Source organism: Acipenser ruthenus, chromosome 4, assembly GCF_902713425.1.
Source record: "Acipenser ruthenus chromosome 4, fAciRut3.2 maternal haplotype, whole genome shotgun sequence".
NCBI classification, from domain to species: Eukaryota; Metazoa; Chordata; class Actinopteri; order Acipenseriformes; family Acipenseridae; genus Acipenser; species Acipenser ruthenus.
The window spans coordinates 81,394,507-81,421,548 of NC_081192.1; the positions used below are offsets into that span (position 1 = coordinate 81,394,507).

The window sequence follows — 27,042 nt, forward strand, 5'->3', positions numbered from 1 at the left end:
GTGCCTGACTAATCCCACCCCGATCGAAAAGAACGAGTGCCCCTCCCGGGTGCTACAATAACATACAGTCATATTAGCTCATTGGTCAAGGTCACCCACACCTTTAGTATGAACTTACATAATTACTGCCATAAAAGGCTTAATTGTTCTTATACAATACCCACAATCAAATTTGGCCTTCACTAGAGAATCACGGAATATGCAGTCTTATAACACAGTCTCTGCTGCTTTAATATGGTGTGTAATCATAAAAAAAAAAATTAATGATCTTTTACAAGAGATAGATAGCCAATCACAAAATGTACCAAGTTCTTATTTTGACAGTTTTAATTTGCAAGTCTGCTAGGTCTTTGACTGTTTTAAATGCAAATCAATATGTTGTTCATGCAGGAATTTTGATGATCTGTTTTGTTGCTTTCTATCCTAAATAATATACTTGCACTACTTCATTTTAATCACATGCTGATGATCAGGAATAACATCTCAACTCTTTCTTTGCCAGTTGCTGCTGCAAAAACACAGCCCTTAAAAACAATACAATACCTGTTCATAGTCACAGCAAAGTACTTTCTGCACCTTCAAGTAGTCCATTCTTGACATACTCATCAAACGGAGACTATTGCTTGCTATGAGATAATGATAATGCTGCAGTGGAATGAATAATAATTTACAATATATGGTTAAAGTGAAACAGAACATTGTGTGATTGCATAGTTTTGCAATTAAAGAAATCAATGCTGAATTCACACAAGGGTGCAGAATTCAGAGGCGGCTGCAGAAAACCATTAAGATTCATTAGATCTGTGCTACATTGTACAAACTGTGCTGTTTTTTTTCAGACATCATTTCAGATTGCAGAAGATAGTGAATTACACCAGGATCCTGCCTCAGCAAACAACCAATTTTATTGTGGCAGACAGTAACATCCATTAGCTTTCATAACATTTGTGTTCTAAACCCTACCTCTATTAGGCCCCCAACATCCCACCATTATACACAAAAGGGGTCAAACAAAAGGAACACCTACATTAAGGAAACACAGTCAAACCTCAACTCTACAAAAACATCAACATATCTCGATACTAAACAGAATATACAATGATTCAGTCTTTCTAACCAGGTGTTATGCTAATATATACTGTAGTGTGTTGGTGATGTAATAATACACTAGGAAATGTCAGTCTTGTTTTAGATAACTGCTTTATTTACAGGCTGCTACACAACAAAGACCCGACCAGGACTCAATGGTACAACGGGGGACACTGCCAAACAACAAGCAAAACACCCCCCTGCATGCTACCAATTCCCCACCCAATGCTGGGCCTATGTATCCTGCTAATTGCAACCCCCAAACCCGGTTCTGCCCCTCTTAGCTCCCCAAATACTAAAAAAAAACAGCACCCATGTGCATCCTGATCCAGGAGCAAACCAATATTCTCCCCTAATTTCCCATTGACATGAATGAGGTGCACTGTACTGCCACTTATCAGCTTCATCACAATATCCTTCATCCTAGTCCATCAACTATGTAGCTACACTTTTTAATTTGTTCAATTATATTAACTATGTTTTCATTGTACAAAAAGGTTTCCTTGGCATTGAAAGCTAACCTTTATAAATACCATAGAAATAACTATTGAATAGAAGCAGGGAGTTACTGAAACACATGTAATTTGTTAGCACCAGCAGTGAAAGAAGCATGTCATAGAGGTGTCAGTTTTTGCAGCACTCCTAAAAAAGAAAAGTGACAAAACAGTATTTAATCAGTTTGAAGGGTGACAAAGTCAACAGTGCCTACAGTCTGGTGACTCACAAAAACTAAAAAAAGAACTTTTAACAAAATGGATCTGTGTGAAAAAGGCTAGAGAGCAATGTTATTCTCTGCTACACTTTGTGAAGTCAAGGAAAATGGTACTAATTCTAACTCTGAAAAATAGCTATACATATTGGATAATCTATTTATTTTGGAAATATTGTAGATAGATCCTTTTGAAAGAATGTGAAAAAACATCAAACAGTTTTTCACATTCCCAGATGTTGTATTAAATACATTTCCAAATATAAACCCAGTCAGTGGAACAGGCAATATTGTATGATGCACTGGTACTTAGATTTATGACCCAGCTGAAGGTGAGGCGAGGTTAAAATCTGCCTTTTGTACAGTGGTTAATGTGGGATATTAGAAAAAGTACTAATAAATGACATTAGTTCCATATTAGGAATAAACTGTGCCAATTGTTCTGAAAGGCGATGGTTGGCCGGGACACCAGATAAGGTCAAACCGTGCAAGAAGCAGGCAGAGTGGATTGGGAGCGGAGCGAGTGATGTTATGCTGTATTATTTTGCTAATAAAAGTGTCATCCTTTTTAAATTACAATTGGTTTTCCTGGAGTTATTATTCTAAAGAAACCAGCTTCCTAACAGCCTTATGCTTAGAAGTTTTCTTAAATCTGTGCACTCAGAGACGCAACAGAAATTGGTGACGACAATGGGATCTACGCGAAAGGTCTGTTAATAACCCGGAATATAAATTGGATCGAAGTGAAGAAAATGGCATACCTCGGAAATACAGCCTCGACTCTGGAATTTGACGGTTTACAAATTTTGAGGAATGTCTAGATAATTTCTTTGTAGAAGAATTAAATCGCCACAGAAGGAAGAAGGTCGTTTTTCTCACTGTAAACGGCACGAAAAACTTTGCCTTGTTAAAAGACTTAATAACTCCAAAAAGTACCAAGGATTTGACACTAGATGAGTTGTTGGAGGTGCTACGGGGACATTTTGAGCCAAAGAGGAATGTAGTGGCGGATCGATATGCATTTTGTAGCCGTAAGCAAATGCAGTCGGAGTCCGTGTCACAGTACATAGTGGCGCTAAAGGGACTTGCTGAACCATGTCAGTTTGGTACTACTTTAAACGAGTAGTTAAGGGACCAACTGATCGTCGGAATAACCAACAGAGAATTGAGAAGTTGTCTGTTAGGGGCTGCTTATGTGGAAACACTTACCTGGGAGAAAATGTCTGCTAAATAAACGAATAAAACCATGGACATGTGTAAAGATTTTGAAAGTTTAAAACAAATTCAGTCGATGTTGGCTTACAGCACTGGCAGCCTCGGCTCAAAGTCAAAGACAGGCCACGCCGATCCCAAGAACGGCAAGTCTCAGGCTGTTTGTTTCCGATGCTGCGGAACAACACATGAAGCGTGGGAATTGTGTTTCAAGGAGTACTATTGCCTAGTTTGCGTAAAGGCGGGACACCTGGGAAGGCTTGCTGGAGTGAGAATATTTCACTCAGTGACGTAGGCGGTGCGTCAACCCAACGCACACAAGGTCAAGGCACCCCAGCCATGCAGACCGAGGGCCAGAAACTACACTGCATCAGGACAGCAGAAGACAACGTGACTGTAACAAATGTAAACAACATGGCGGCGCCCAGTAGTCACAGCATGGTCCCGTTACAGCAAGAAGATATTGCAACGTACCCAAGTTCCAGCTTGAAGTTCCACGGTGTTTCAATGCACTCAAGTTCTAGTCGTCAACACCATAAAGGGACTGAGAATAAAGCCGGGACTACTCTGAATAAAAATCATGTGTTGTTTGTGGTACAGAATGAGCAATGTGACTGTGTAAAACCGTATAATGTGTTGCTTAAGGTTAACACAGTTAAAATTAAGATGCAAATTGCTACTGGAGCTGCAATGTCGATAATTTCAGAGAAGTTGTACAACAGCAAATTTAAAAGGTTTAAATTGCAACCTACTGAGGTAATGTTGCAGACTTACACTACTGAAAACTTGAAAGTTTTGGGAAGGTTGGATGTAAAAGTTGAGAATAACGGTAATGTGATACCCCTGATGTTTCTGGTAGTTCATGGTCAAGAGTGTTCCTTGTTAGGGCGTAACTGGATCACATACAGTACTTGCAGCTAGACTGGTCAAAAGTACACAAAATAACTGATCCCATAGAAAGTGTATGCAACAAGTACACTGCCATTTTGAAGGGGGAATAGGTTTAGTAAAAGATATTAAAGCAAAACTGTATGTAGCGGAACAAGCTGTCACAAAATTTTGCAAGGCTAGACCTGTTCCATATGCGTTACGAGAAGCAGTAGATAAACAATGGGATGATTTGGTGCATCAGGGCATTCTGTCAGAGTGGGCAATGCCAATAGTATGTGTACCCAAAACCGATGGGAGTGTCCATATCTGTGGTGACTATAAAGTCACCATTAACCCATGGTTAGAGATGGATTCTTATCCAATCCCTAGAGCTCAAGATCTGTTTGCACAACTGGCTAATGGTAAACAGTTCAGTAAGTTGCATCTAGTGCAGGCTTATCAGCAAGTGGAGTTGAGTGATGTGAGTAAGCAGTACTTGACTATTAACACACAGAAGGGGCTCTTTCAGTATAATAGGCTATCCTAGGGTGTTTCTAGTGTGTAGGCGGTATTTAAGAACATAAGAAGTTTACAAACGAGAGGAGGCCATTCAGCCCATCTTGCTTGTTTGGTTGTTAGTAGCTTATTGATCCCAGAGTCTCATCAAACAGCTTCTTGAAGGATCCCAGGGTGTCAGCTTCAACAACATTACTGGGGAGTTGGTTCCAGACCCTCACAATTCTCTGTGTAAAAAAGTGCCTCCTATTTTCTGTTCTGAATGCCCCTTTATCTAATCTCCATTTGTGACCCCTGGTCCTTGTTTCTTTTTTCAGGTCAAAAAAGTCCCCTGGGTCGACATTGTCTATACCTTTTAGGGTATTGAATGCTTGAATCAGATCACCGCATAGTCTTCTTTGTTCAAGACTGAATAGATTCAATTATTTTAGCCTGTCTGCATATGACATGCCTTTTAAACCCGGGATAATTCTGGTTGCTCTTCTTTGCACTCTTTCTAGAGCAGCAATATAATTTTTGTAACGAGGTGACCAGAACTGAACAGAATATTCTAGGTGAGGTCTTAATAATGTATTGTAAAGTTTTAACATTACTTCCCTTGATTTAAATTCTTCTCACAATATATCCGAGCATCTTGTTGGCCTTTTTTATAGCTTCCCCACATTGTCTAGATGAAGACATTTCTGAGTCAACATAAACTCCTAGGTCTTTTTCATAGATTCCTTCTTCAATTTCAGAATCTCCCATCTGATATTTCTAATGCACATTTGTATTGCCTGCATGCAGTACCTTACACTTTCCTCTATTAAATGTCATTTGCCATGTGTCTGCCCAGTTCTGAATGCTGTCTAGATCATTTTGAATGACCTTTGCTGCTGCAACAGTGTTTGCCACTCCTCCTATTTTTGTGTCGTCTGCAAATTTAACGAGTTTGCTTACTATACCAGAATCTAAATCATTAATATAGATTATGAATAGCAGAGGACCTAATACTGATCCCTATGGTACACCACTGGTTACCTCGCTGCATTTTGAGGTTTCTCCTCTAATCAGTACTTTCTGTTTTCTACCTGTTAACCACTCCCTAATCCATGTGAATGCATTTCCTTGAAGCAAATTATGGATACACCATGTAACAAGTGACTAGAAGGAGTCACTTGTTACATACACCGACGCACAATGAAAACACAATAGTGTAAATTTTACATCAATAGCTCATTGGGCACATACATAATGTTATTTACATTTTAAATAGTGAGCAGATAGGTTTGTTGATTGTTTGAGTAGTATTATCCTTGGGATAACAAAATACTGAGCTCAAGTCATGTGATTTCATAAAAATGCCAGGTGCTCAGTGTTTGGTATTTGAGTTGAGTTAAAATTGTCAAAATGAGTTGATTAAGAATCTGTATAAATAGATTTTAATTAACACAAGAACAGCGAAAGATACAACCATGCCCCGCTTGAGTAATGAAGATCGCCTGGTTGCTATCGGCATGATTGAAGACAGCCTGTCTGTGAGAGAAGTTGCCCGAAGAATGTGATTTTCTCCTTCAACAATCAGCAGACTAGTTCAGAGAAACCAGGAAACCAGCTCTGTGAGGGACAGGCCATGTCCTGGAAAGCAGAGGGTCACCACTCCGGCCCAGGACTGTTATGCTGACTGTTGCGTTGGTGGGGCAATGGAAGTGTGATGATATGGAGAGGAATCTCCTTTAACGCAAGAACGCCTTTGGTGCAGGTTGAGTGAAACCTTACTGCTCAACGATACATTGACGAAGTTCTTGAGGCAACAGTTTTTCCGTTCCTACAAGCCAATCCGGATGTGTTGATTTTTCAGCAGGACAATACAAGACCACACAGTGCTAGGATTACAATTGCACGACTTCAAGAAAACAATGTCGAGGTCTTGCCGTGACCAATTTTTTCTCCTGACCTGAGTCCAATAGAACATCTGTGGGACCAAATCGCCAGTGCCATGTGTCCTTGGTTCAGATCTAACAGTGAGCCTGCATACTGTAGGAAGTCTAGGCCAAGGATGCATGGGTCTAGGACGGTGACTGCCATGCTCGATCTTTAACCAGCCTCACACTTTCATGGGGGGTAGATCGCCAGTCACAGTCCAAAGCTCTACTTGGGTGTCGGCCACACTTACTCTCCAGTCAGTGTTGGCTTGGTAGATGAGGTCGGAACGGACGATCGCGATTGAAGAGCTTGTATCGATAAGAGCCGTGCACGGTACTCCCTCTCCTGTGCGCCCTATAGCGGCAGGCGGGGGTGACAAAGTGGCGTCTTGGGGATCATTAGATGGGGTCCGAATCTCCCTCTCTATGTGGACCTACTCTTGTTTCCCATAGGCTGGCAATTATCAATATTGGATTCCAGCTGGCAGCAGTTAGCCATAAGGTGCCCCGGGGTCCCACAGCGACAGCAGATTCTCTCTGTTTCCCGCGCCCTCTCGTGGTTCAGCGGTCTGGTCCAGGAAATGGATGGTTGACCGGGCGGCCTGCTGCAGGTTGGTCAGGAAACACTGCTTCAATGGCTGTAATACGGTCAATTGCCACGTCCAGGGATGTCGGTGCTGTAAGCCGAACTTGGTAATGTAGCTCTGGGAGAAGGCATCTAGTGCAATGCGGTGGATGAAGCTGCTGTCCTCGTTGCTGTACGCCTTCCTTGCTAGGCGGGCAATGTCTGCTCCCAGCGCTCCCAATTGCTCTCCAGGTGTTCGTCTTCAGCTCTGCAACTGGTCCTGAAGTAAGAGGTAGGACTCGGTCTCTCCAAACCGCCTCTTCAGAGCCCTTAAAGGGACTCAGTAGTCAGCTCTTTCCTCGAGTTCCAGATCTAGTAGTATCTCTAGTTTCAGCTCCTTGCTTCTAGTGACTCCTTCTAGTACACTCCTTGGTATCACACACACACACATGCAGCGCGCAGGCCGTGTTTCTATAGATTCCTTCTTACTGCTCATTGGCTGGTATTTACAGTGACTAATTTACATAACCTCCCACCATTCACACGCACAGTAAGCCCGCCGTGGGCGGAGCACCCATAGAATCAGCAGCAGGGCGTTATTCACAAAAATACAGGCAGTACAGCTCATTCATATATAACAGTAAAATAACCTACTCACAGAAATGATGATCCCATTCCCCCCTCAAGTTCAACACAGAACACACAAAGTTCCAGTCTTTGGTTGCGTTTGACTCAGCGCTACAGAACGTTAATACTAACAGCTGAAAGTGGAGGAGAATTAAGCCATATTCTATACACCTTTAACTGCAACCATTGTTTGTGAATTAATCAGACAAAATCTCATTCTTTTGATAAATGGCAAATCCAACTCATCTGACAATTCACCAATTGCTAATGACAGCTCTTTGTTTTTATACAACTGTGAACAGTTGTGGTTTTGAATACGGAGGAGGTCTTCAGCAAGATACAGCATCCCATCAGCTTTGCAGTCATTAAAGACAGTTTTGCATTAAGCATTATTTGAAAAATGTCCTCTGTGCCTTGTGATAATAGGAAAAAACATTACTCATGATGATGTCGACAGCAGATTTAATTAATAAGTCTCTTTTTGGTTTACTGGATTTATTAAAAGTTCCCATTAGAAGCAATATAAAAAGGTATAGGCCTACCTATTTATCTTTTTTCAATTTGAACAATTATGACCAGTGGTTCTTTGATTATCTCTAAACCATGAAAGAAAGTGCAATCAATATGAAGATGTGTTTAAAGCACAATATAATGGTAAATGTTACGCTAAAATACAAATAACAGATGCACATTGTTTACTACTAATTCCATAATAGACTTATGTGCAGTCTTTGCTTTTTACAGCATTCTTATAAACAATGTGCAAAATAATTAGGTATGTCAGTATGCATACATTTATAAATCTAAACTGTTTGAAACTGTCTGTTTGTATTTTGCACATCTGCATCCAATGTGTACATGAGAAGTTTTCTATAATAAACTGAGACTGTACTAAATACATATTCGCAGTTGGATACGCAACGGACTACTGTATGAACTACTGTATGAACATGTCACCTATGGTGACTAGGGTAGACTATCTGGAGATTATTCTGATACACCTGATTCATGTCTACTTAAGATAGTCCTTGAGATGGACAGGTGGGTCCGGCAGCGGCACTGTCCCCTCTGGATGTGTAGATGCTATGGGCGTTGGCATGACTGGCTTCAGTCGTGCTCCCCTCAGCATCATGTGCAGGGGCTGCTGAGAGCGCCACTGCTCCTACAGATGGCGGCTCCTGTCACTCTGGCTATCCTCCCCCTTGGGCACAAAGGACGGCAACCCCTCCCTCTTTAACAGGTAGGACGGCAACTCCTCCCTCTGTGGCTCTGGGGCAGATAGTTTCTCCTTCTGTGGCCCTTGGTCAGGCAGCTCCTCCTTTTCTGGCTCTCGGGATTATAGACTCTTTTTTTCTGTTTCCCTCAGTAGCGCCTTCAGTGGCCTCTGAGGGTTTAATGTGGGTTGTCCTTCTCCCCCCCCCAAAAAAAAATTTCAGGGGGTGGAGCATCAACTCCTCCTCTTGGGTGCTGAGGATGGCGGGTCTGATTTACAGCCCAGACCGACTGTGCAGTGTCCCCAATTAGGCCCTTGTTCCACGCCTCCTTGAAGGAAGGGTCTCCGTAGGGGAAGTCCTCCTGGTCGTGCCCAAAATCTCCACACATGCCGCAAAAGGGGGACCTTCAGTCCTACACTGCTCCTGTTCTGCCTCCCAGTCCAGTGGGTCCCAGTAAGGTTGGAGCACGTGACCACCACCTCGTCCCACAAAGAACATTCGGCCCATCTTGCTCATTTGGTTGTTAGTAGCTTATTGATCCCAGAATCTCATCAAACAGCTTCTTGAAGGATCCCAAGTGTCAGCCTCAACAACATTACTGGGGAGTTGGTTCCAGACTCCCATAACTCTCTATGTAGAAAAGTGCCTCTTAATTTCTCTTCTGAATGCCCCTTTATCTAATCCCCATTTGTGACCCCTGGTCCTTGTGTCATTGTTCAGGTAGAAAAAGTCCCGTGGGTTGGCACTGTCAATACCTTTTAGAATTTTGAATGCTTGAATCAGATCGCTGCATAGTCTTCTTTGTTCAAGACTGAATAGATTCAATTCTTTTAGCCTGTCTACATATGACATGCATTTTAAACCAGGAATAATTCTGGTCGTTCTTCTTTGCACTCTTTCTAGAGCAGCAATATCCTTTTTATAGTGCGATGACCATAACTGAACACAATATTCTAGATGTCTTATTAATGCATTGTAAAGTTTTAACATTACTTCCCTTGATTTAAATTCAACACTTTTCTAGACACCAGACACATTTAAATATACGCTTCAATTTATTTGGGCCATTTGTATTTTGAAGGGCAATTTATTTTCATAAAAGAAAACTACATGTTAACCTAAATCGCTGAAAGGATACTATCAAAATAGTGTGGCAGAAAGGTGAGAATTATTTATATTTTTTCATGTAAACTAAGCCAATGTAATTTTGCAGTCTGTATTATGATACAGAAAAGGGGAGTAGAGTTCTGTTGCTGTGATAATGCACATTTTCAAATCACCTGCTTCAGTGCAATGTATTGTAACAGATTCGCTCTTGAATTTTGTGATTTATATTTAATAGGATTTTCTTTAAGCAAGCTAATTTTCAAGGCTATTTTATAGTTAATGATTTTTTTTTCTGATAGATAGTCATTTTTCTTAATCTCCAAACATTAAAGAGGTTTCAAACAACCTGCAGTGTTTTTCCAGTTATATTTGTAGCTTGGCAAGTTGTGCCTCTATCTCATCCATTTTTCACATATCTGGCTTCTTTTTTTAATGCACTGCGTTTTCCATTCCCACTGAAAATCAGAATCCGTAAAAACGAAAGATGAAGTTCAATGAAGCAATATACATTTTTAATTCACAAGGTTAGTACTTCAAAATTGTAGGTATCAACAGCTAAATCTTCATTTTGAGCACTTGAATATGATTCGTCACAATCACCCACTGTCATCAATTTTAAGTAGCCCCAAGGTAAAGTTCCAAGGCAATAACGACTGTGCATTTTAATGCTGTTCTTTTTCTTGGTATATTCCAGAGCTGATAGACAATGTGGACATAGAAGGTTATTTGACTACTGCTGTACTTTAAATATATAATACCATTTAATATACCTTTACAGCATAGGAAACCATACTGTACATTGGAAACAATGTTTGGACAGGTACGTGTCTCCAGGAACACAGGAGATGAATAGGGAGAGGAAGCTAGTAAACTGAAAACTGAACATAAAATCATTTACAAAACGAGAGGAGACCAGTTGACCAATCTATGCTCAAAGGGTTCCTAGTAGCTAGTACTGGAGATCAAGAAAAGTTGTGGTCCTCAAGGATAGATAGAGGACTCTTATTTAGCAATGAGTACAAGGGTAACGTTAACTTTTTTGAAGAATTCATCTCTAGTTTACTGTACACTGGTATATTTTTTGTATTCCTTTTAGAAAATGTGCCCATTGCAACCGTGGAATACAAATCATGTGAAGCCTGCATGGTCTCACTTGATACTGTTAGCTTACAACAAGTTATAACATTCTTCATTATTACAAAGATTCTCAAAGATTATAAATATAATTGAAAGTGATAGCTCTGCATAGCATCCAATGCAAAAATATTTGCCCATGAGTCACAGTCTGCAGCCGTCTTCGCATTCCACCCCATAAAAATATTTATTTTAATGTTTATAGTCAACATAAAAGTGATACACTGTTCTTAAAAAGTATGGGGTGCCATGTGTCGTGTATGATGGCCTTTACACCAGCAGCAACTGCACGCTCGATAATTTCATGTAAATTATTGGAATCGGCCATGATGTCTGTCTGAACGTGAACCTGACCGAAGACTGTGGATATACAGTATTTCATCTGCCCCTCCTAAGAATGCTGACGTAAAGCACAAAGCGGCGGACCTCATTTGCATACAAACTTCAGATTTAGCTGCCCAGTTAAATATTTAGGTAAATGTTATATCTTGTTAAGAGATTTAAGATTTAGTTAAATGCAGTATTTAAGTTCAAAATAAATATTTAATAAGAAAAAAATATATATATATTTATTTTTTAATATAGATATATATTTATTTTTTAAAATTATATATATATATATATATATATTGTAAGGTAGTGTAGTCCTGGGGGAATGGGACTACGTCTCCCAGAGGGAAAAACCTTTTAGTTTGGTTAATTGTTTAATTTAATTTGTTAATTGGTTTATTGTTAATGATCCCCTGCACCTGGTAGTGATTGTAAATTAGGACCAGGTGCAGGTTATATAAGAGGTGCAGTCAGTCTGCACAGGGCTGCTCTATAGAAGGAGACAGGTAGAGGGTTCTGTGTCCAAGCAGCCACGGGAAAAGTAAGGATTTTGGAAAAAATACTGTGTGTATGTGTTTTCTGTTGTGGGGAAACGGCTTAGCCGTCCCACTGTATAGTCAGGGTGTTCCTGAGGTTTAGTTAGCGCTCCAAAGGAGCTAGGTGTTGTTTTGTATTTTGTATTTTATTTTTGTGTTTATTAAAAATTGTGCAACCGCACTTAAAAAAAAATCCATTTCTGTGTATTGGGTCTATTTTTAAAGGGGCAACGAACCCGAGTGGGTGAGATCTTTTACAATATATATATATATATATATATATATATATATATATATATATATATATATATATATACATATTGTAACAAAGTACAGGGCAAGGTAATGGATGGGATATACATTCGGCCCGGATTTGTACAATTTAACCCTGGATTCTAAGAGAAATGTAGTTCAGTGTCCGTGGCCTACTGAACTACACTTCCCAGGTTGAAAGACAGGTTCTAATTGAACAAGTGCCAGATTTGATTAGGCACCTGTTGGCAATTAGCACAGGTATTTATACTGGGCTGAAGCAACAAGGCGGGGCTTTTTGACAAGGCTCAGTCCTGCACACAGACGTGGCGTGTTGCTGAGGAAAGTATTGTTTTCGATTGTAATTCTCTTGTAGAAACACTAGGTTTATGACTCGGTAAACGGCTTAGCCGTCCGAGAACTCAGTTTAGTCTCTAACAAGTTTAGGTAGACCTCCATGAAGGAGGTAGGTGTTTGTTTTGTTTGAATTTATTTTGTTTGGAAAAGTCATATTGTGATAGAGAGAGAAAGGATCGATGCTGCAAATCTCCCTCCCGATTAGAAAGGGCGCTGTGTAAGGGGGAAGGTAAGCTGCCGCCTAGATCTGCCACCTCGGTGGTAGGTGGAAACCGGAAGGTGACCATATTAGGAGGGGCGCGTAGCTGCAAGTACTCAGGACGATTCCATTGCAGTCAGCTGCGGGGCAGCCCTCTATTGGAGAAATCATGGCGACGCGTTGGCTGCAGGGAGGAGTTTGCTGGGTACAAAGGGGAAGCAGCTATGTCAAAACCTCCCCTTGCGCTGAGAATGAAATGCAAACGGCCGGAGCCTGTATTGTTTTTATGAGTTTGGATTACGTGTGTTTTGTGTTGCAGAGGAGGAGTGAGCCGCGGACCGGCGATTGATAAAGAGCACGTCCTTGCACTGCACAGCACAGCACAGCACAGCACAGCACCACTCACGGCACCACGCTTCTCTGGAGCGAGAGCACTGCGCGCACAGAGAACGCGGGGACGGACAAAGTCCCGTTTTTGTTTATTTTTAGAAAAGCTGCCGTGTACCCCCCCCAATACCATCGCTGGTAAAGGGGTGGACTTATTTTGTGTTTGTTGTTATTATTTTTATTATTATTAAAGTCCACAGACTGTTTTGGGAGAAAAGGATTGTGTGGACTGGATTTATTTACTGCACCACTGCACCTGATCACACTTGGTGTCAAGAAGTGGGATTATAAATGGACCCAACCGCATTGGCAGCGCTGTTGGAGGCGCAGGAGCGGAGGCATCAGGAATCATTGACGGCCATGATGGAAAGGATGCATGGCTTGTTCCTGGAGGCCAATCGGGGGAGGGAACCGGCGGTTCAACCAGCAGTACCCCTACCAAGGGTAAGGGTAGTGAAGATGTCGCTGGAGGATGACCCTGAGGCTTACTTAGTTGCCTTTGAAAGGCAGGCAACAGCAGCTCAGTGGCCTCGGGAGTGGTGGGCTACCCAGTTGGGCCCCAATTTGATCGGAGAGGCCCAGGCAGCCTACCAAGCCTTGACACATGAGCAAGCCCTGGTGTACGACCAGGTGAAGCAGGCCATTCTCCAGCGGCTGGACATCACAGAGGAGACACATCGCCGCCGGTTCCGGGAGTACCAGCGCCCCCCAGGACTGCGACCCCGCGTGGTGGCCCAGCAACTAGTGGATCATGTGACCCGGTGGCTCTGCCCCGGCACCAACGATGCAGAAAAGATCACCGAGCTGATTGCCATAGAGCAGTTCGTGAAGGTGCTGGGGCCGGACACCCAGAACTGGGTCACCAGGCATCGACCCACCACGCTAGAGGCAGCAGTCCGATTGGCTGAGGGGTATGAGGATGCCTTGGCATCAGCTCCTGTGGTCGTTACCCCCGCTCCTCCCTCCAACCGACCCCGGACAGGACCGACTCCAAGGACAGGACCCCCACAGCACTTCACCCCCTCCCCCCACGGGGCTACTTCTCATCGGCACCCCACGGGTGGCCTTCCTCCACCCCAATGGAGGGCGAGGTCGACCCCCAGCGGGGTGAGAGCAGAGAACCCCTCCCCACTGCCGAACCGGCAGCGGGACACGCAAGCTCCGTGGGCGCCCTTTCACCCCACGTGTTACCGGTGCCATGAGGTCGGCCACCTTGCGCGGAATTGTCCGGCGGCGATGGAATGTGGTGCGGCCTCCCATTACCTACCAACAGCACCAGGTAAGTCCAGGGGTAATGATTGGGAGGGGCCTTGCATTGTTGATGTACGGGTTGGTGATGTGAGTACCCACGCGTTAGTGGACTCAGGATGTGGGCAGACTTTAATTGAAGAAGCTCTGTTGGCGGGGGTACCTTGGTGGTCACGCGGGGTCGTGGTCATTTCCTGTATTCACGGGGATAACAAGGACTACCCCCTCACTAAATTAGATGTGACGATTGGATGTCATTCCCGCCGCGTAATCGTGGCAGTGGCTGCAAAGTTGCCATATCCAGTTATTTTAGGTCGAGACTGGCCATATTTTGAAACAATGATTAATAAAACGGTAACGCCAGTCTCCGGTAAGACCATGGGAGCAGCGGGGGAAACTATTGGGAAAATATTCCCGCTGCAAGCTGATTTGTTCTATTCCCGATTTCGCCCGAAAAAAACAAAAAAAAGAGCGAAGGGTCGAAAAATGGGAAGGAATGTCAATAAGACAAGGCTGGGGTTTGGTGGGGGAAACTTCAGAGTCTGTTAAATGTAAGGGAAAGGGGATTGGGACTCAGTGTGACCTGCGGGGGCAGGTTACTGGGGCCCCCAGTGCTGAAGCTACTGTAGCTCCGCTCGATATCCCGAAGTTCTGGGACCGAGATGTGGACCTAGCGTTGGAACAAAAGAATGATCCTTCGCTGGCACACATCTGGGGGCAGGTTCGGTCTATCGAGGGGAAGGATGTAGAGGATAACCGGCCGCTTACATATCCTCACCACATTATTGTCGGGCATTTGCTGTATAGGGTATCCCAAGCCACGAGCACAAGCCAGATTGTAACACAATTACTCGTTCCTCAGTCTTTTCGACGTGAGATCATGCGGTTGGCTCACGATGTCCCATGTTCGGGCCATTTAGGTAGCGATAAGACTCGGGAACGAATATTGGCTCGATTTTATTGGATGGGAGTCTATAGTGAGGTGACGCGATATGTAGCGGGGTGTCCGGAATGCCAGCAAGTAGCGCCGGGGCGGGTTCGCCCGGCCCCGCTGGTCCCACTGCCCCTGATCTCAGTTCCCTTTGAACGCATTGCTATGGACATAGTGGGTCCCTTGAGCCAGTCTGACTCTGGATACACGCACATTTTGGTAGTGGTGGACTACGCGACCAGATATCCAGAGGCAGTACCATTGAGATCTACTAGTGCCGCAGCAGTTGCTCGAGAGTTAGTACAGATTATAACGAGAGTAGGGATTCCAAAAGAAATCCTCACTGATCACGGAACGAACTTCATGTCACAGTGTTTGAAAGAATTGTATAAATTGTTGCAAATTAAGTCCATTCGAACCTCTGTTTATCACCCGCAGACGGACGGTTTGGTGGAACGTTTTAATCAGACTTTAAAACAGATGCTGAAGCGGTTTGTCACCCAAGAGCAGAAACATTGGGCTAAACTCCTCCCCTACCTGATGTTTGCAGTGAGAGAGGTGCCTCAGAGCTCGACTGGGTTCTCTCCCTTTGAGCTGCTGTATGGGAGGCAACCACGGGGCATTCTGGATCTTGTGAAAGAAGGGTGGGAGGAGCAAACAAAAACTTCCAAAAACATAGTCAAATACGTAATCCTGTTAAGAGACCGCCTGGAATTGGTTGGTCGTTTGGCACAAGAAAACCTAAAACTAGCTCAGCATCGCCAAGAGCAGCAGTACAACAAACAAGCAAGAATTCGGACTTTTCGGCCAGGTGATAAAGTACTGCTGCTACTTCCTTCATCAGAGTCTAAGTTGTATGCTAAATGGCAGGGGCCATATGAGGTGATACGGGGAATTGGTAATGTGAATTATGAAATTAGACAACCCAATCGCCGAAATAAGACAGAAATTTATCACATTAACTTGCTAAAACCCTGGAATGAAAGGGAGGCCCTGTTTATAGCTGGTGACAGTTTAGAAGAGGATTTTGGTCCCACTGTCAATCCATTAGCTGCAACTAACATTCCGATGGGAGAACAGTTACTTCCGGATCAGGAACGTGAGCTCTTCCAGTTGGTGGAAAGGTTTAGTGATGTTTTTTCTGATTTGCCCGGCAGGACTAATGTTATTTCTCATGCTATTATTACTCCGCCAGGTGTCAGGGTCCGAGAGAGACCGTACCGGATCCCGGAGAGTCGCAGGGGTCCCGTTCACGAGGAGGTGGAGGATATGCTCAGGCTTGGAGTCATTGAGCCTTCCCGGAGCGAGTGGTGCAGTCCTATCGTGATGGTGGGCAAAAAGGACGGCTCCACTCGGTTCTGTGTGGATTTCCGGAAGGTCAATGCCATCTCTAAGTTTGATGCGTATCCAATGCCCCGAGTGGACGAGCTCCTCGACCGACTGGGTAAGGCGCGGTTAATTTCGACTTTGGATCTGACGAAGGGGTACTGGCAGATTCCACTCACTCAGAGCTCAAAAGAGAAAACTGCTTTCTCTACCCCAGATGGCTTGTTCCATTTCCGGACCATGCCCTTCGGGTTGCATGGAGCTCCCGCCACCTTTCAGAGACTGATGGACCAGGTCTTGGCTCCTCATCATCAGTACGCAGCCGCATACATCGATGATGTAGTGATTTTTAGCTCCACCTGGAAGGAGCATATTATTAGGCTTTCAGCCGTCCTACAGTCTCTAAGGGGGGCTGGGCTAACAGCCAAGCTGGGCAAGTGTGCATTTGGCAAACAGGAGACCCAGTATCTTGGCTATATTATGGGTAATGGCCGGGTAAAGCCTATCGCCTCCAAAGTCCAGGCGCTGGTGGAGACGGCGATCCCGAGAACCAAGTCACAGGTGAGATCACTACTGGGGTTAGCCGGCTATTATCGCCGTTTTATCCCCGAGTATGCCACCATAGTCAACCCCCTGGTCGATCTCACCCGAAAGGCTGCTCCAAAATTAGTTAAATGGACAGGGCAGTGTCAGGAAGCATTTGATATGATTAAGAAGCGACTCTGTCAAGCTCCCGCTCTGATTTCACCAGATTTCAGCAAAGAGTTCATCCTTCAGACTGATGCCTCCCACATTGGTCTGGGGGCGGTCCTGTCCCAACAAGTTGACGGAGTGGAACACCCTATCATTTATTTGAGCAAAAAAATGGCTCCTAGGGAAATTAACTACTCTGTCATTGAGAAGGAGTGTTTAGCCATCAAATGGGCTACTCATGCTCTTCGCTATTACTTGTTGGGGCGTTCTTTCTCTCTTGTCACTGATCATGCTCCTTTAAGGTGGTTACACACGATGAAGGACAATAACGCTCGGATAACTCGGTGGTATCTGGCGCTGCAACCCTTCCACTATACAGTGAAACATCGTGCGGGTAAGGAGCATCAAAATGCAGATTTTTTTTCAAGGGAGGGGGGACCATTGGGGAATGTAGTGTTGGCCGAGTGTTCCTTCGGCATCACTCTGAGGGGTGAGATATGTGATAGAGACAGAAAGGATCGATGCTGCAAATCTCCCTCCCGATTAGAAAGGGCGCTGTGTAAGGGGGAAGGTAAGCTGCCGCCTAGATCTGCCACCTCGGTGGTAGGTGGAAACCGGAAGGTGACCATATTAGGAGGGGCGCGTAGCTGCAAGTACTCAGGACGATTCCATTGCAGTCAGCTGCGGGGCAGCCCTCTATTGGAGAAATCATGGCGACGCGTTGGCTGCAGGGAGGAGTTTGCTGGGTACAAAGGGGAAGCAGCTATGTCAAAACCTCCCCTTGCGCTGAGAATGAAATGCAAACGGCCGGAGCCTGTATTGTTTTTATGAGTTTGGATTACGTGTGTTTTGTGTTGCAGAGGAGGAGTGAGCCGCGGACCGGCGATTGATAAAGAGCACGTCCTTGCACTGCACAGCACAGCACAGCACAGCACAGCACCACTCACGGCACCACGCTTCTCTGGAGCGAGAGCACTGCGCGCACAGAGAACGCGGGGACGGACAAAGTCCCGTTTTTGTTTATTTTTAGAAAAGCTGCCGTGTACCCCCCCCAATACCATCGCTGGTAAAGGGGTGGACTTATTTTGTGTTTGTTGTTATTATTTTTATTATTATTAAAGTCCACAGACTGTTTTGGGAGAAAAGGATTGTGTGGACTGGATTTATTTACTGCACCACTGCACCTGATCACACATATGTATGTCAGTGTTTGAACAACCTGCCAAAACAAAGACTAATAATAAACATACGAGCGCCGTCTCGTTCAACCAAACTTGCGTTGTCAAAGGAATCAATTATTTACACTAGAAGACCGTGGTTCGACAGGAAGTATGTGACAAAACTTCCCCCCACTTTGTCACAATATATATATATATATATATATATATATATATATATATATATATATTTTAAATAAAGATTTAGCATTTCAATGTTTTATAAATTATATCTGAAAGTACATATTTAAAAATATATATATATATTTATTTTCATTGTGTTCTTGCGTCTGTCACCCAGGTCAACCCTGCGTTATCAAAACGCAGTGTGAACTCACGTAGCTGACCCGTATGACACCAGGTCGTGACCCGGGTAGGTTCCAACCATTGTAGAGCATACCAGTGTGAAAGGGGCTATAGAATGTACATGCATCAGCAATCTAGTACAGAGAAAACAAATGCAGTTAACTTTCTCGGCGAGGGCGGGGTCACATAGGAGGCACGAACAGATGGACCTTCTATCACTGCTCACTAATCTATTCCTAACTCACTTCTTATATACCCTATCACTATGTAACTTCATGACCTAAACTCATTTTTCAGCTTACTTTACAACTTATTTACATCTTATTTTAACAATCTATTTTACAGTCCTCCACCCTATTTCCTCAGAACATTGTTGATAGTATCTGTGATTAAACATCTATTTTCCTGAGACAGGGTGCAATTGTTTCACATCCCCCTCTAGTTATCTTACATTCCTGTTTAGGGAGTTGGTTACTAGGCACTGCTATCTCAAGCTTATTTTGCTGACAGATAAACAGAGAAGAGAGAACATATGTGCAATAATATTAGCCCATAACGTTTAACCCCTTAAATTCACTTTCCTACAAAGTGGTGGTGTGGAGGAGATAGAGGGAGTCATGCATGTTTTAACGAGCTCCCTGCTTACTGCTGGTTCTAGGACGCCCACCTGGTTTGAAATTGAGCATCGGTGACACATTAGTCATTGAAATTTCCCATTTTTCATACCGGTATCAGTCTATTTCACACTCATTAATGGTAGAAAAGACTATCTGACGTTCTGTACAGCTACAGTTAAATAATGATTTGGCAAAGCTAGACAAGCGACGAAAACTATTTATTTAAAAGTTGTTGTGACATTTTTATATAGTTTTTGTAATGTTTCTTCATTTTCATTCTAGTTTTAGTCTAGTTTTGTTTTTGTCTTCAAAAATCAGTTCTTGTAAGGAGCTCCTACCTATTCCATGCTATTGATAATTTCCTGTGAGCTGGGTGTGTGCATAAATATCTTTTCCTCTATAATATGTCAGATGCATTTTCTCTAGCTTTGAAGACTTGGACTTGTTAAACGTGGTGCTGTCAAGGGGTTGGATTGAGCTATGACAGTTAATCTAAATTACTACTGAGAATTCATCTGGAAGTGGCTCAGAGTGATTATTACTTGATTACAGCATCTTACAGTTTCAAGCATGTTTCCTCTGACAATAAACATTTAGAGCTTATCTGAAACAGACTGATAATAAATAGTGTGTAATTGAACTTTTGCCACAAACACAGTGACAGGGCTAAACAACATAAGAGCAGAGGTTTAAATAAATAGTGATCCACTCTTTTAGGTTTTACAGTCAGGTTTTACAAATATCAGAATTACATAATCACCCCAGAAGTGGAAGTTGGATTTCAATTTTGCATTATATTGTATTTGATACCAATTATGCTGGTATATGTTGACTGGGTAAGACACTTTTAAATTTAAGAACCGTGATAAAGGACATAGCTTGGTGCTTCCTGACTTACACAAATATAGGCTTTAGTTTAACATTTTTGTGAAATGTTATTTCCTCTCAGGGATAGTCAAGGGACTTATTGAAGGTTTTCTTAGAAGCAGAGCCATGCCCTGCCACAACCACATAAACCACAACTGTAGAAAAGTAACCAGCAGTGGACAAAAATGCTTGTAGACTTCCACTTTAGACATTTTGGAGGTTCATTTCAAAGGAGATCTGCTAGAGGATCGCATTATTTCAACCGTTTTTTTTTCTGCACCCCTGTTTTTCCCATCGATTCAGTATTTTCTAAACACAATCCCATTGCAATGCACACAATTCTCTTTACCTCAAGCTGATCTGAAGAAGATCCAACCATCCCTTCATGTCAAAGTGAGACTAATTTGAATTATTCTCCAGGGTAGCACCAAATGTGTTACAAAATTTAAAAAAACGCACAAACTTAAAAAAAAACAAAAAAAACGTTAATGGGATGATGCTGAAGTTGGCTTCTTATTTGGCCAGCTTCTTATCCATATGTATTCTTCCCTGTCTAATATGGAATTTGCTTTAGTTTGTTATCTTGTCTAATAATCCAGTTTCGTGCTTTCCCCATTTAATATAGCGTACTCACACAGACCTGAACAAGAAAAAGTCAATTTAACAAACCATTCTGGAGGAAACTATAAGGTCTATCAACATACTACGGAACAAAAATGTTATTTAAGGGTAGAGATTGATGTTCAACAATGATACAGTGTACACATTGCTTTGCACTTCAGATATACGTGGGGCTTACCTTTGAAAAGTAGAAATAAAAACTTCAACAAGGAAAATGTGCTTTCTGTACAGTGCAGAATAAAGTAGTAAACATGGACAGGTGACTTTACAACAGAATGGTTTGTTAAATTGACTTTTCCTGTTGCTGTTTAGTTTTAAGTAGGATTTATAATTGGGTGTTTAAAGTTGTGGATGAACATACAATAAATACCATACATTCCTTAAAGTAAGTTAGCTTTCATTTCTCTTCAGGGACCGTCTTCAGTTTAACAATACAGTATTCAGTATTTCAATGCATATACACTACTTGCTGTACCATTTTGTTTTAGCACTGTTCCTTTTTTTAGTGCATATTTATAATTTTTGAATGTTTTGATATTATGCTTGTTGCAATATTGACTTAACAATCAAACATTACATCATTTTTATTTCCAATGTATAGTCTGACACATTTAGCTGCCCTGGAAAATAATTCAAACTAGTCTCACTTTGACACAACCGGGTGGTCAGATCTTGTTCTGGTATTTGTTCTTATTCAGGTCGGCTTTGGGTAAAGAAAATTGTCTTCACAAGACGAATACGATTCGGCTTTCTAAAAATGTCAATGAACGGTCCTCAAGACGATGGGGTTGAACCCGATGGGGTCGTATTGAAATCATAACATAGAAATGAAAAAAACAAAAGTTTACATGATTAAAAAAATTCTGTATTTCTGGACGTATTAGACTAAAGCTCATCTTCATCTGTGTAGAGAGAAACAATTAAGCGTCCAGAAATAAATGATAAATGATACATTTACAGGGCAGCAGTGTGGAGTAGTGGTTAGGGCTCTGGACTCTTGACCGGAGGGTTGTGGGTTCAATCCCCAGTGGGGGACACTGCTGTTGTACCCTTGAGCAAGGTACTTTACCTAGATTGCTCCAGTAAAAAACCCAACTGTAAAAATGGGTAACTGTATGTAAAATAATGTGATATCTGTATAATGTGAAATAATGTATAATGTGATATCTTGTAACAATTGTAAGTCGCCCTGGATAAGGGCGTCTGCTAAGAAATTAATAATAATAATTTAAACCTTTTGTGTACATCCAAAAAACACAAAGTTTTCATTAATTTTCATTTTTGTACACTGCAGTTATACCCCCTTTCAAACTGTTTGTTTGTTTTATGTTGTCCTAATTAAACAAGCGCTTGGTAAGACTGAATGGAAATAAGAATTTGCCCTTGTGTTCACATTTGCTTTTTGACTAATTTTGCCGCTGGTTTGGTACAATTTTCTATTGCGTTTATATAGCATCTGCTAACACAATTGAACCGGAAGTATTATATTAGCGGATAAAACTGCTTAAATGCTCATTACTTATTAATTTAGAACCTCCGAAAATTCTGCATGAAATGTGATCCGTTAGCAGATAAAATGGAGGATCATGTTAGAAAATATTTTTTAACAGATTAACCTGGAAAAAATTGCAGTTTCCACCGAAAATGAACCCCCTTTCGAAAATCGGGCCCAATGTCTTAGTGTTTACTCTAAACCTTAGGGCAATAGTATTCTATAAAGGAAAGGACCATGAAAAGAGCATTGGAGAAAGGTGAGAGAAAAGGGTTCAGTGCCTCTGTGTGTGAAACTGCACAGCAGTGGAATTGGCAGTGAGTTTGCTGAAGCAGCATGTGAGCTGTTCTGTGAAATCAGGTTCAGTCAATGAGCAGCGCTAAGTAGAAGGATCAATAGTCAAGTGACTTGTGAAAAGCAGTCCAGGACAAAAAATGTATGTTGGTCCCCAGTCTACCAATACAAGAAATAGACCTTGCCAGACCGCATTGTCAATTAAAACTGTACCCCTTCTTTCTGGAGGTTTCAGCTCAAGTACCCCTTTACAATTTTCACTCTACTAAACGTTACCACAGTTGTTATAAAAGGTAGAATAATCTGATTAACAAGTTCATTTCCCCCCCGTTTATTTAATATACAATTTATGTCACAACAGTTTGGGACAGACAAACTGCTGGTTTAGGACAGAATACCAAACATTCTAAAAACTTTAAATTATGCACAGAATCAAAAGGCAGTATTTGGGAATCTCTTCAGAAACATACATATTCACTTTCTATTCGGCAAAGTTGTTATTAATAATCTAAAATAGTCTGCACTGTAAATGTTTAAAATGTTACCATTTACTTCCCATCTCAGCATAATTGTGTGCCATTACAACATCAAAAACATTAACCTGAAGTAAAAACTGTAATAACTTTTTTATAAAGCCAACATATAAATTATTCAAGGTGACTTAGTATAACATTCCATTGTTTTTCAATTTCTGTAGACTCTTTTGCATTTTCTTCCTTCCTTTTTCTTTTGCAAGTAAGAAATGTATCAAATTTTGACTCAAGAAATGATACACAGGATAATCTAGATGTACAATACTGTACCAAACACCAAAAACAAATTCAACCAGCCGCTATTACTGTTACTAAAATGCAGCTGTGCCTAAAATGCAGGTCGATTGTGCTTCTCTGATTAGTATTCAAATATGCAATAAGTTGATTGAGTAGCACAAAGACCTCTGAGCCTAGCTCTCCAAGGGCAGAATTGGCAGACGCCTACTTCACCCACCCTAATATCAAAGTGGAACCACTCAATCGAAATCATGCATGCGTACAGGTTGAAACTATAGTCAGACTGTAACCTTTGAACTGCTGAAAAAATATATATATTTATGTAAATTGGCTTAAGCGATATTATAACACGGCTTGGAAAAATAACGACCTATGATTGGTTAAACAGCATCACATGACCGTGCGTATATACTACGTATAGCATGACTTGCATTCTAATAAGCCACTTCACACTGAATAAATCACTACGCACCACTACATTCTAAATTCCATGACAAACTGCCATTTTATTTGTTATTAGTTACAAAACCACAGCCAAAAATGAGTGGCATTTGACTTATTTCCTTTAATATATTGGGGATGACACTCCACATAACTGGTACAACACCAACTTTCTGAGTGAAGACAGCAGTCCATCTGAAAAAAATAAATAAATAAAATAAGTGCACCAGCAACAGTAGACACATAACAGTAGATGAGGAAAGCTAAATTAAATAGAAGAAAACAAAGATTGAAAAAAACACACACAAAACAAATACAGCATGGGCTGGTTAATGTACTTAAAGAAAAAAAAAGGATATTCATTTTATGAAAATAAGTCCAAAAAATCTCAACAACATTAAGGGAATTTCATGCCAGTGCAAGAAGTTCAACTGGGGACCAGTATTCAGTCTCCAGTTTTATAACGCTGAGCTGGACTAAATACATATTTTAACAGTAGAAGTTTTAACATCTCTGTTGACAGCGAGTTTAAAACCAGCAATAATGTATTCCTGTCAGTCAGGAAAACTCTTAGAAAAGCAGGTAAAGACAAGGCCAGACACCACCCCCCGAATTACTGGCCTGGATACCGGCCAGTGTCTCCGGGAAACTGAGGTATTTTCCCGTCACCGCGGTCGTATTGGTGCGTAAAGTCTGGTTCGATCGTCAACTTAATCTGGCACGACTTGGACGCAAGGGTGTCCGACAACTAAGAAAAACATATTTTGAGGTCCAAAAGGATGAAAACTTACCAGAATATGTGTGCCTCGCATATAACGAGGACACAAACTCACCTCAAGATCCGGCTTCGGTCTCCATCGCAGCTGCTCTCCTTACTTCCTTAGTGTCATTTGAAACTCCGCTCATCATCACAGCCTGTGCTCAGTCCTCTAGTTTCTGGTGAGATGGCACTTTCGATGCAGAAATTCACAATAAATGAACAATAAATGTGCAATTTATTTTTAATAAGTGAACAATTAATTAAATTCAATTGAATTTAATTAAATTAACAATTAATTAAATTCAATTAAATAAAAGTTTCTGGTTTTGTCTTAATTTAAATGTGTTTTAATTATTTTAATTATTTGTCTTCCCACAAATGACAGGTAGCTGTGTTATAAGCAGTATAAACCATTTTGGGCCGTGCGGTTCCGATGATATATACCACTTCTGGGGTGGTTAAAGGCCACCACCCCAGGCGTGGTATATATCATGGGAACTGCACGGCCCATTGTGGTTTATACCTTACATATATTGAGTTTGCTTTTTGACAATAGAGAGAGAGAGAGAGAGAGAGAGAAAATTAAATTGATTATCGTGAATGAAACGTTGCCTGTCTGACTTCCCCAATTCCATTTTCGACTCCTGAACCTTTGACTACCCGATCCGGCTTTGACCCTATTTCATACGACTTCATGATTTGACTTTTGACCTTGCAACACAACTACCCGACTGATTATCGAACCAAGACCGGACCCGACACTGAACATGGATTTACCTACCTCTTCTTCTTCCGACCCCGAGAATCCATGGAACATCCTGATCCCTCCAGCGGCATCCATTTCTTCAGCCCTTCACCCAGAGGTTTCCCAGCCTTACTGTTCCAAAAGGAAATGGTGGAAGGATTACTTCCCTGCCCAGCTCTTCTTTAAGGACTGGCCCGTCGCCATATTATTAAAAACCTTATTTGAAAAGGGATCCAAATCGACAATAGCTCCACCACCGTTGCATTTTCTCCTTCTGCCTCGCGTGCCAATCTCCGCCCCCACCTTCACCGCATCTTCTGTCTTCATCTAGACAATGTGGGGAAGCTATAAAAAAGGCCAACAAGATGCTTGGATATATTGTGAGAAGTGTTGAATTTAAATCAAGGGAAGTAATGTTAAAACTTTACAATGCATTAGTAAGACCAGTTCTGGTCACCTTGTTACAAAAAGGATATCACTGCTCTAGAAAGAGTGCAAAGAAGAGCAACCAGAATTATCCCGGGTTTAAAGAATTGAATCTATTCACTCTTGAACAAAGAAGACTACGCGGCGATCTGATTCAAACATTCAAAATCCTAAAAGGTATAGACAGTGTTGACCCAGGGGACTTTTTTGACCTGAAAAAAGAAACAAGGACCAGGGGTCACAAATGGAAATTAGATAAAGGGGTATTCAGAACAGAAAATAGGAGGCACTTTTTTAGAGAATTGTGAGGGTCTGGAACCAACTCCCCAGTAATGTTGTTGAAGCTGACACCCTGGGATCCTTCAAGAAGCTGATGATGAGATTCTGAGATCAAGAAGCTACTAACAACCAAACGAGCAAGATGGGCTGAATGGCCTCCTCTCGTTTGTAAACTTTCTTATGTTCTCATGTTCTGTTTCAGCGGCTCCCTTGTTCGCCTCAGCCCAGGCAGCTTCAGCCCCAGCCCCGGTCCCATCTACCCATCTATCAGCATCCCAGAGTACAACATGGCTACAGTGTTTACTTCAGGCTCCCAATCAACTATCCGACGTCACGCCCTTTCCCCGTTGATCTGAAGGCAAATAAATGAACACCCCAGCTCTAGCCAATGCACTTCAACACCACCCATATAGGCAATTCGTTGCTTATCTAATTGATGGCCTGCAGTTTGGTTTCTCCACCGGCCTTTCTAATCTCCCCTCTGTCCCATTCATATGCAAAAATCTTCGTTCAGTTTCCTCCGAGCCCAAAATCACAGTCTCTACTCCAAACCGAAGTGGACAAAGGATTCATGGCTGGCTCCTTCCCAGCTCCTTTCCCCCTCTTCAGGATTAGCCCCATCGGAATAGGGGCCCGCAAAATATCGGGAAAAAAGCGCCTCATCACCACTCTTTCCTCCCCAAGAGGCACTTCCACTTCCAGTCTCAACGCCCTAATTTCCCACGTCCAATTCTCCCTTCATTACATTACGGTTTCTGACGCTATTAAATCCATTAAAACAGCAGGCCAAGGTGCCTGGCTCTCAAAAGCGGATATTTCAGACACTTTTAAAGTCATGCCCATTCATCCCTCCCTCCGCCACCTGTTCAGGATCTGCTGGGAGGCTAAATACTATTTTGCCACCCAACTTACCTTCGGCTGCCACAGCAGCCCTAAAATATTTGACACCTTGTCTGAAGCCCTCTGCTGGATTCTTCTCAACACGTACCGAGTGCCTTTCC

General features: G+C 42.1%; 1 protein-coding gene across 1 annotated transcript; it reads left to right on the plus strand.

Moving 5' to 3' along the window:
• The first annotated feature begins 12,602 nt into the window (after positions 1–12,602).
• On the plus strand, positions 12,603–18,351 carry LOC131736953 (zinc finger and SCAN domain-containing protein 29-like). The gene is made up of 2 exons (XM_059022930.1): positions 12,603–14,287; positions 18,067–18,351. The coding sequence occupies exons 1-2, from the start codon at positions 13,300–13,302 to the stop codon at positions 18,075–18,077; spliced, it is 999 nt and encodes a 332-aa protein (XP_058878913.1). The 5' UTR covers positions 12,603–13,299; the 3' UTR covers positions 18,078–18,351.
• Positions 18,352–27,042: the final 8,691 nt, after the last annotated feature.

What these genes read in the sequence shown, in the direction of transcription:
- LOC131736953 (XM_059022930.1), top strand. Translation starts at nt 13,300, where the DNA reads ATGGACCCAACCGCATTGGCAGCGCTGTTGGAGGCGCAGGAGCGGAGG.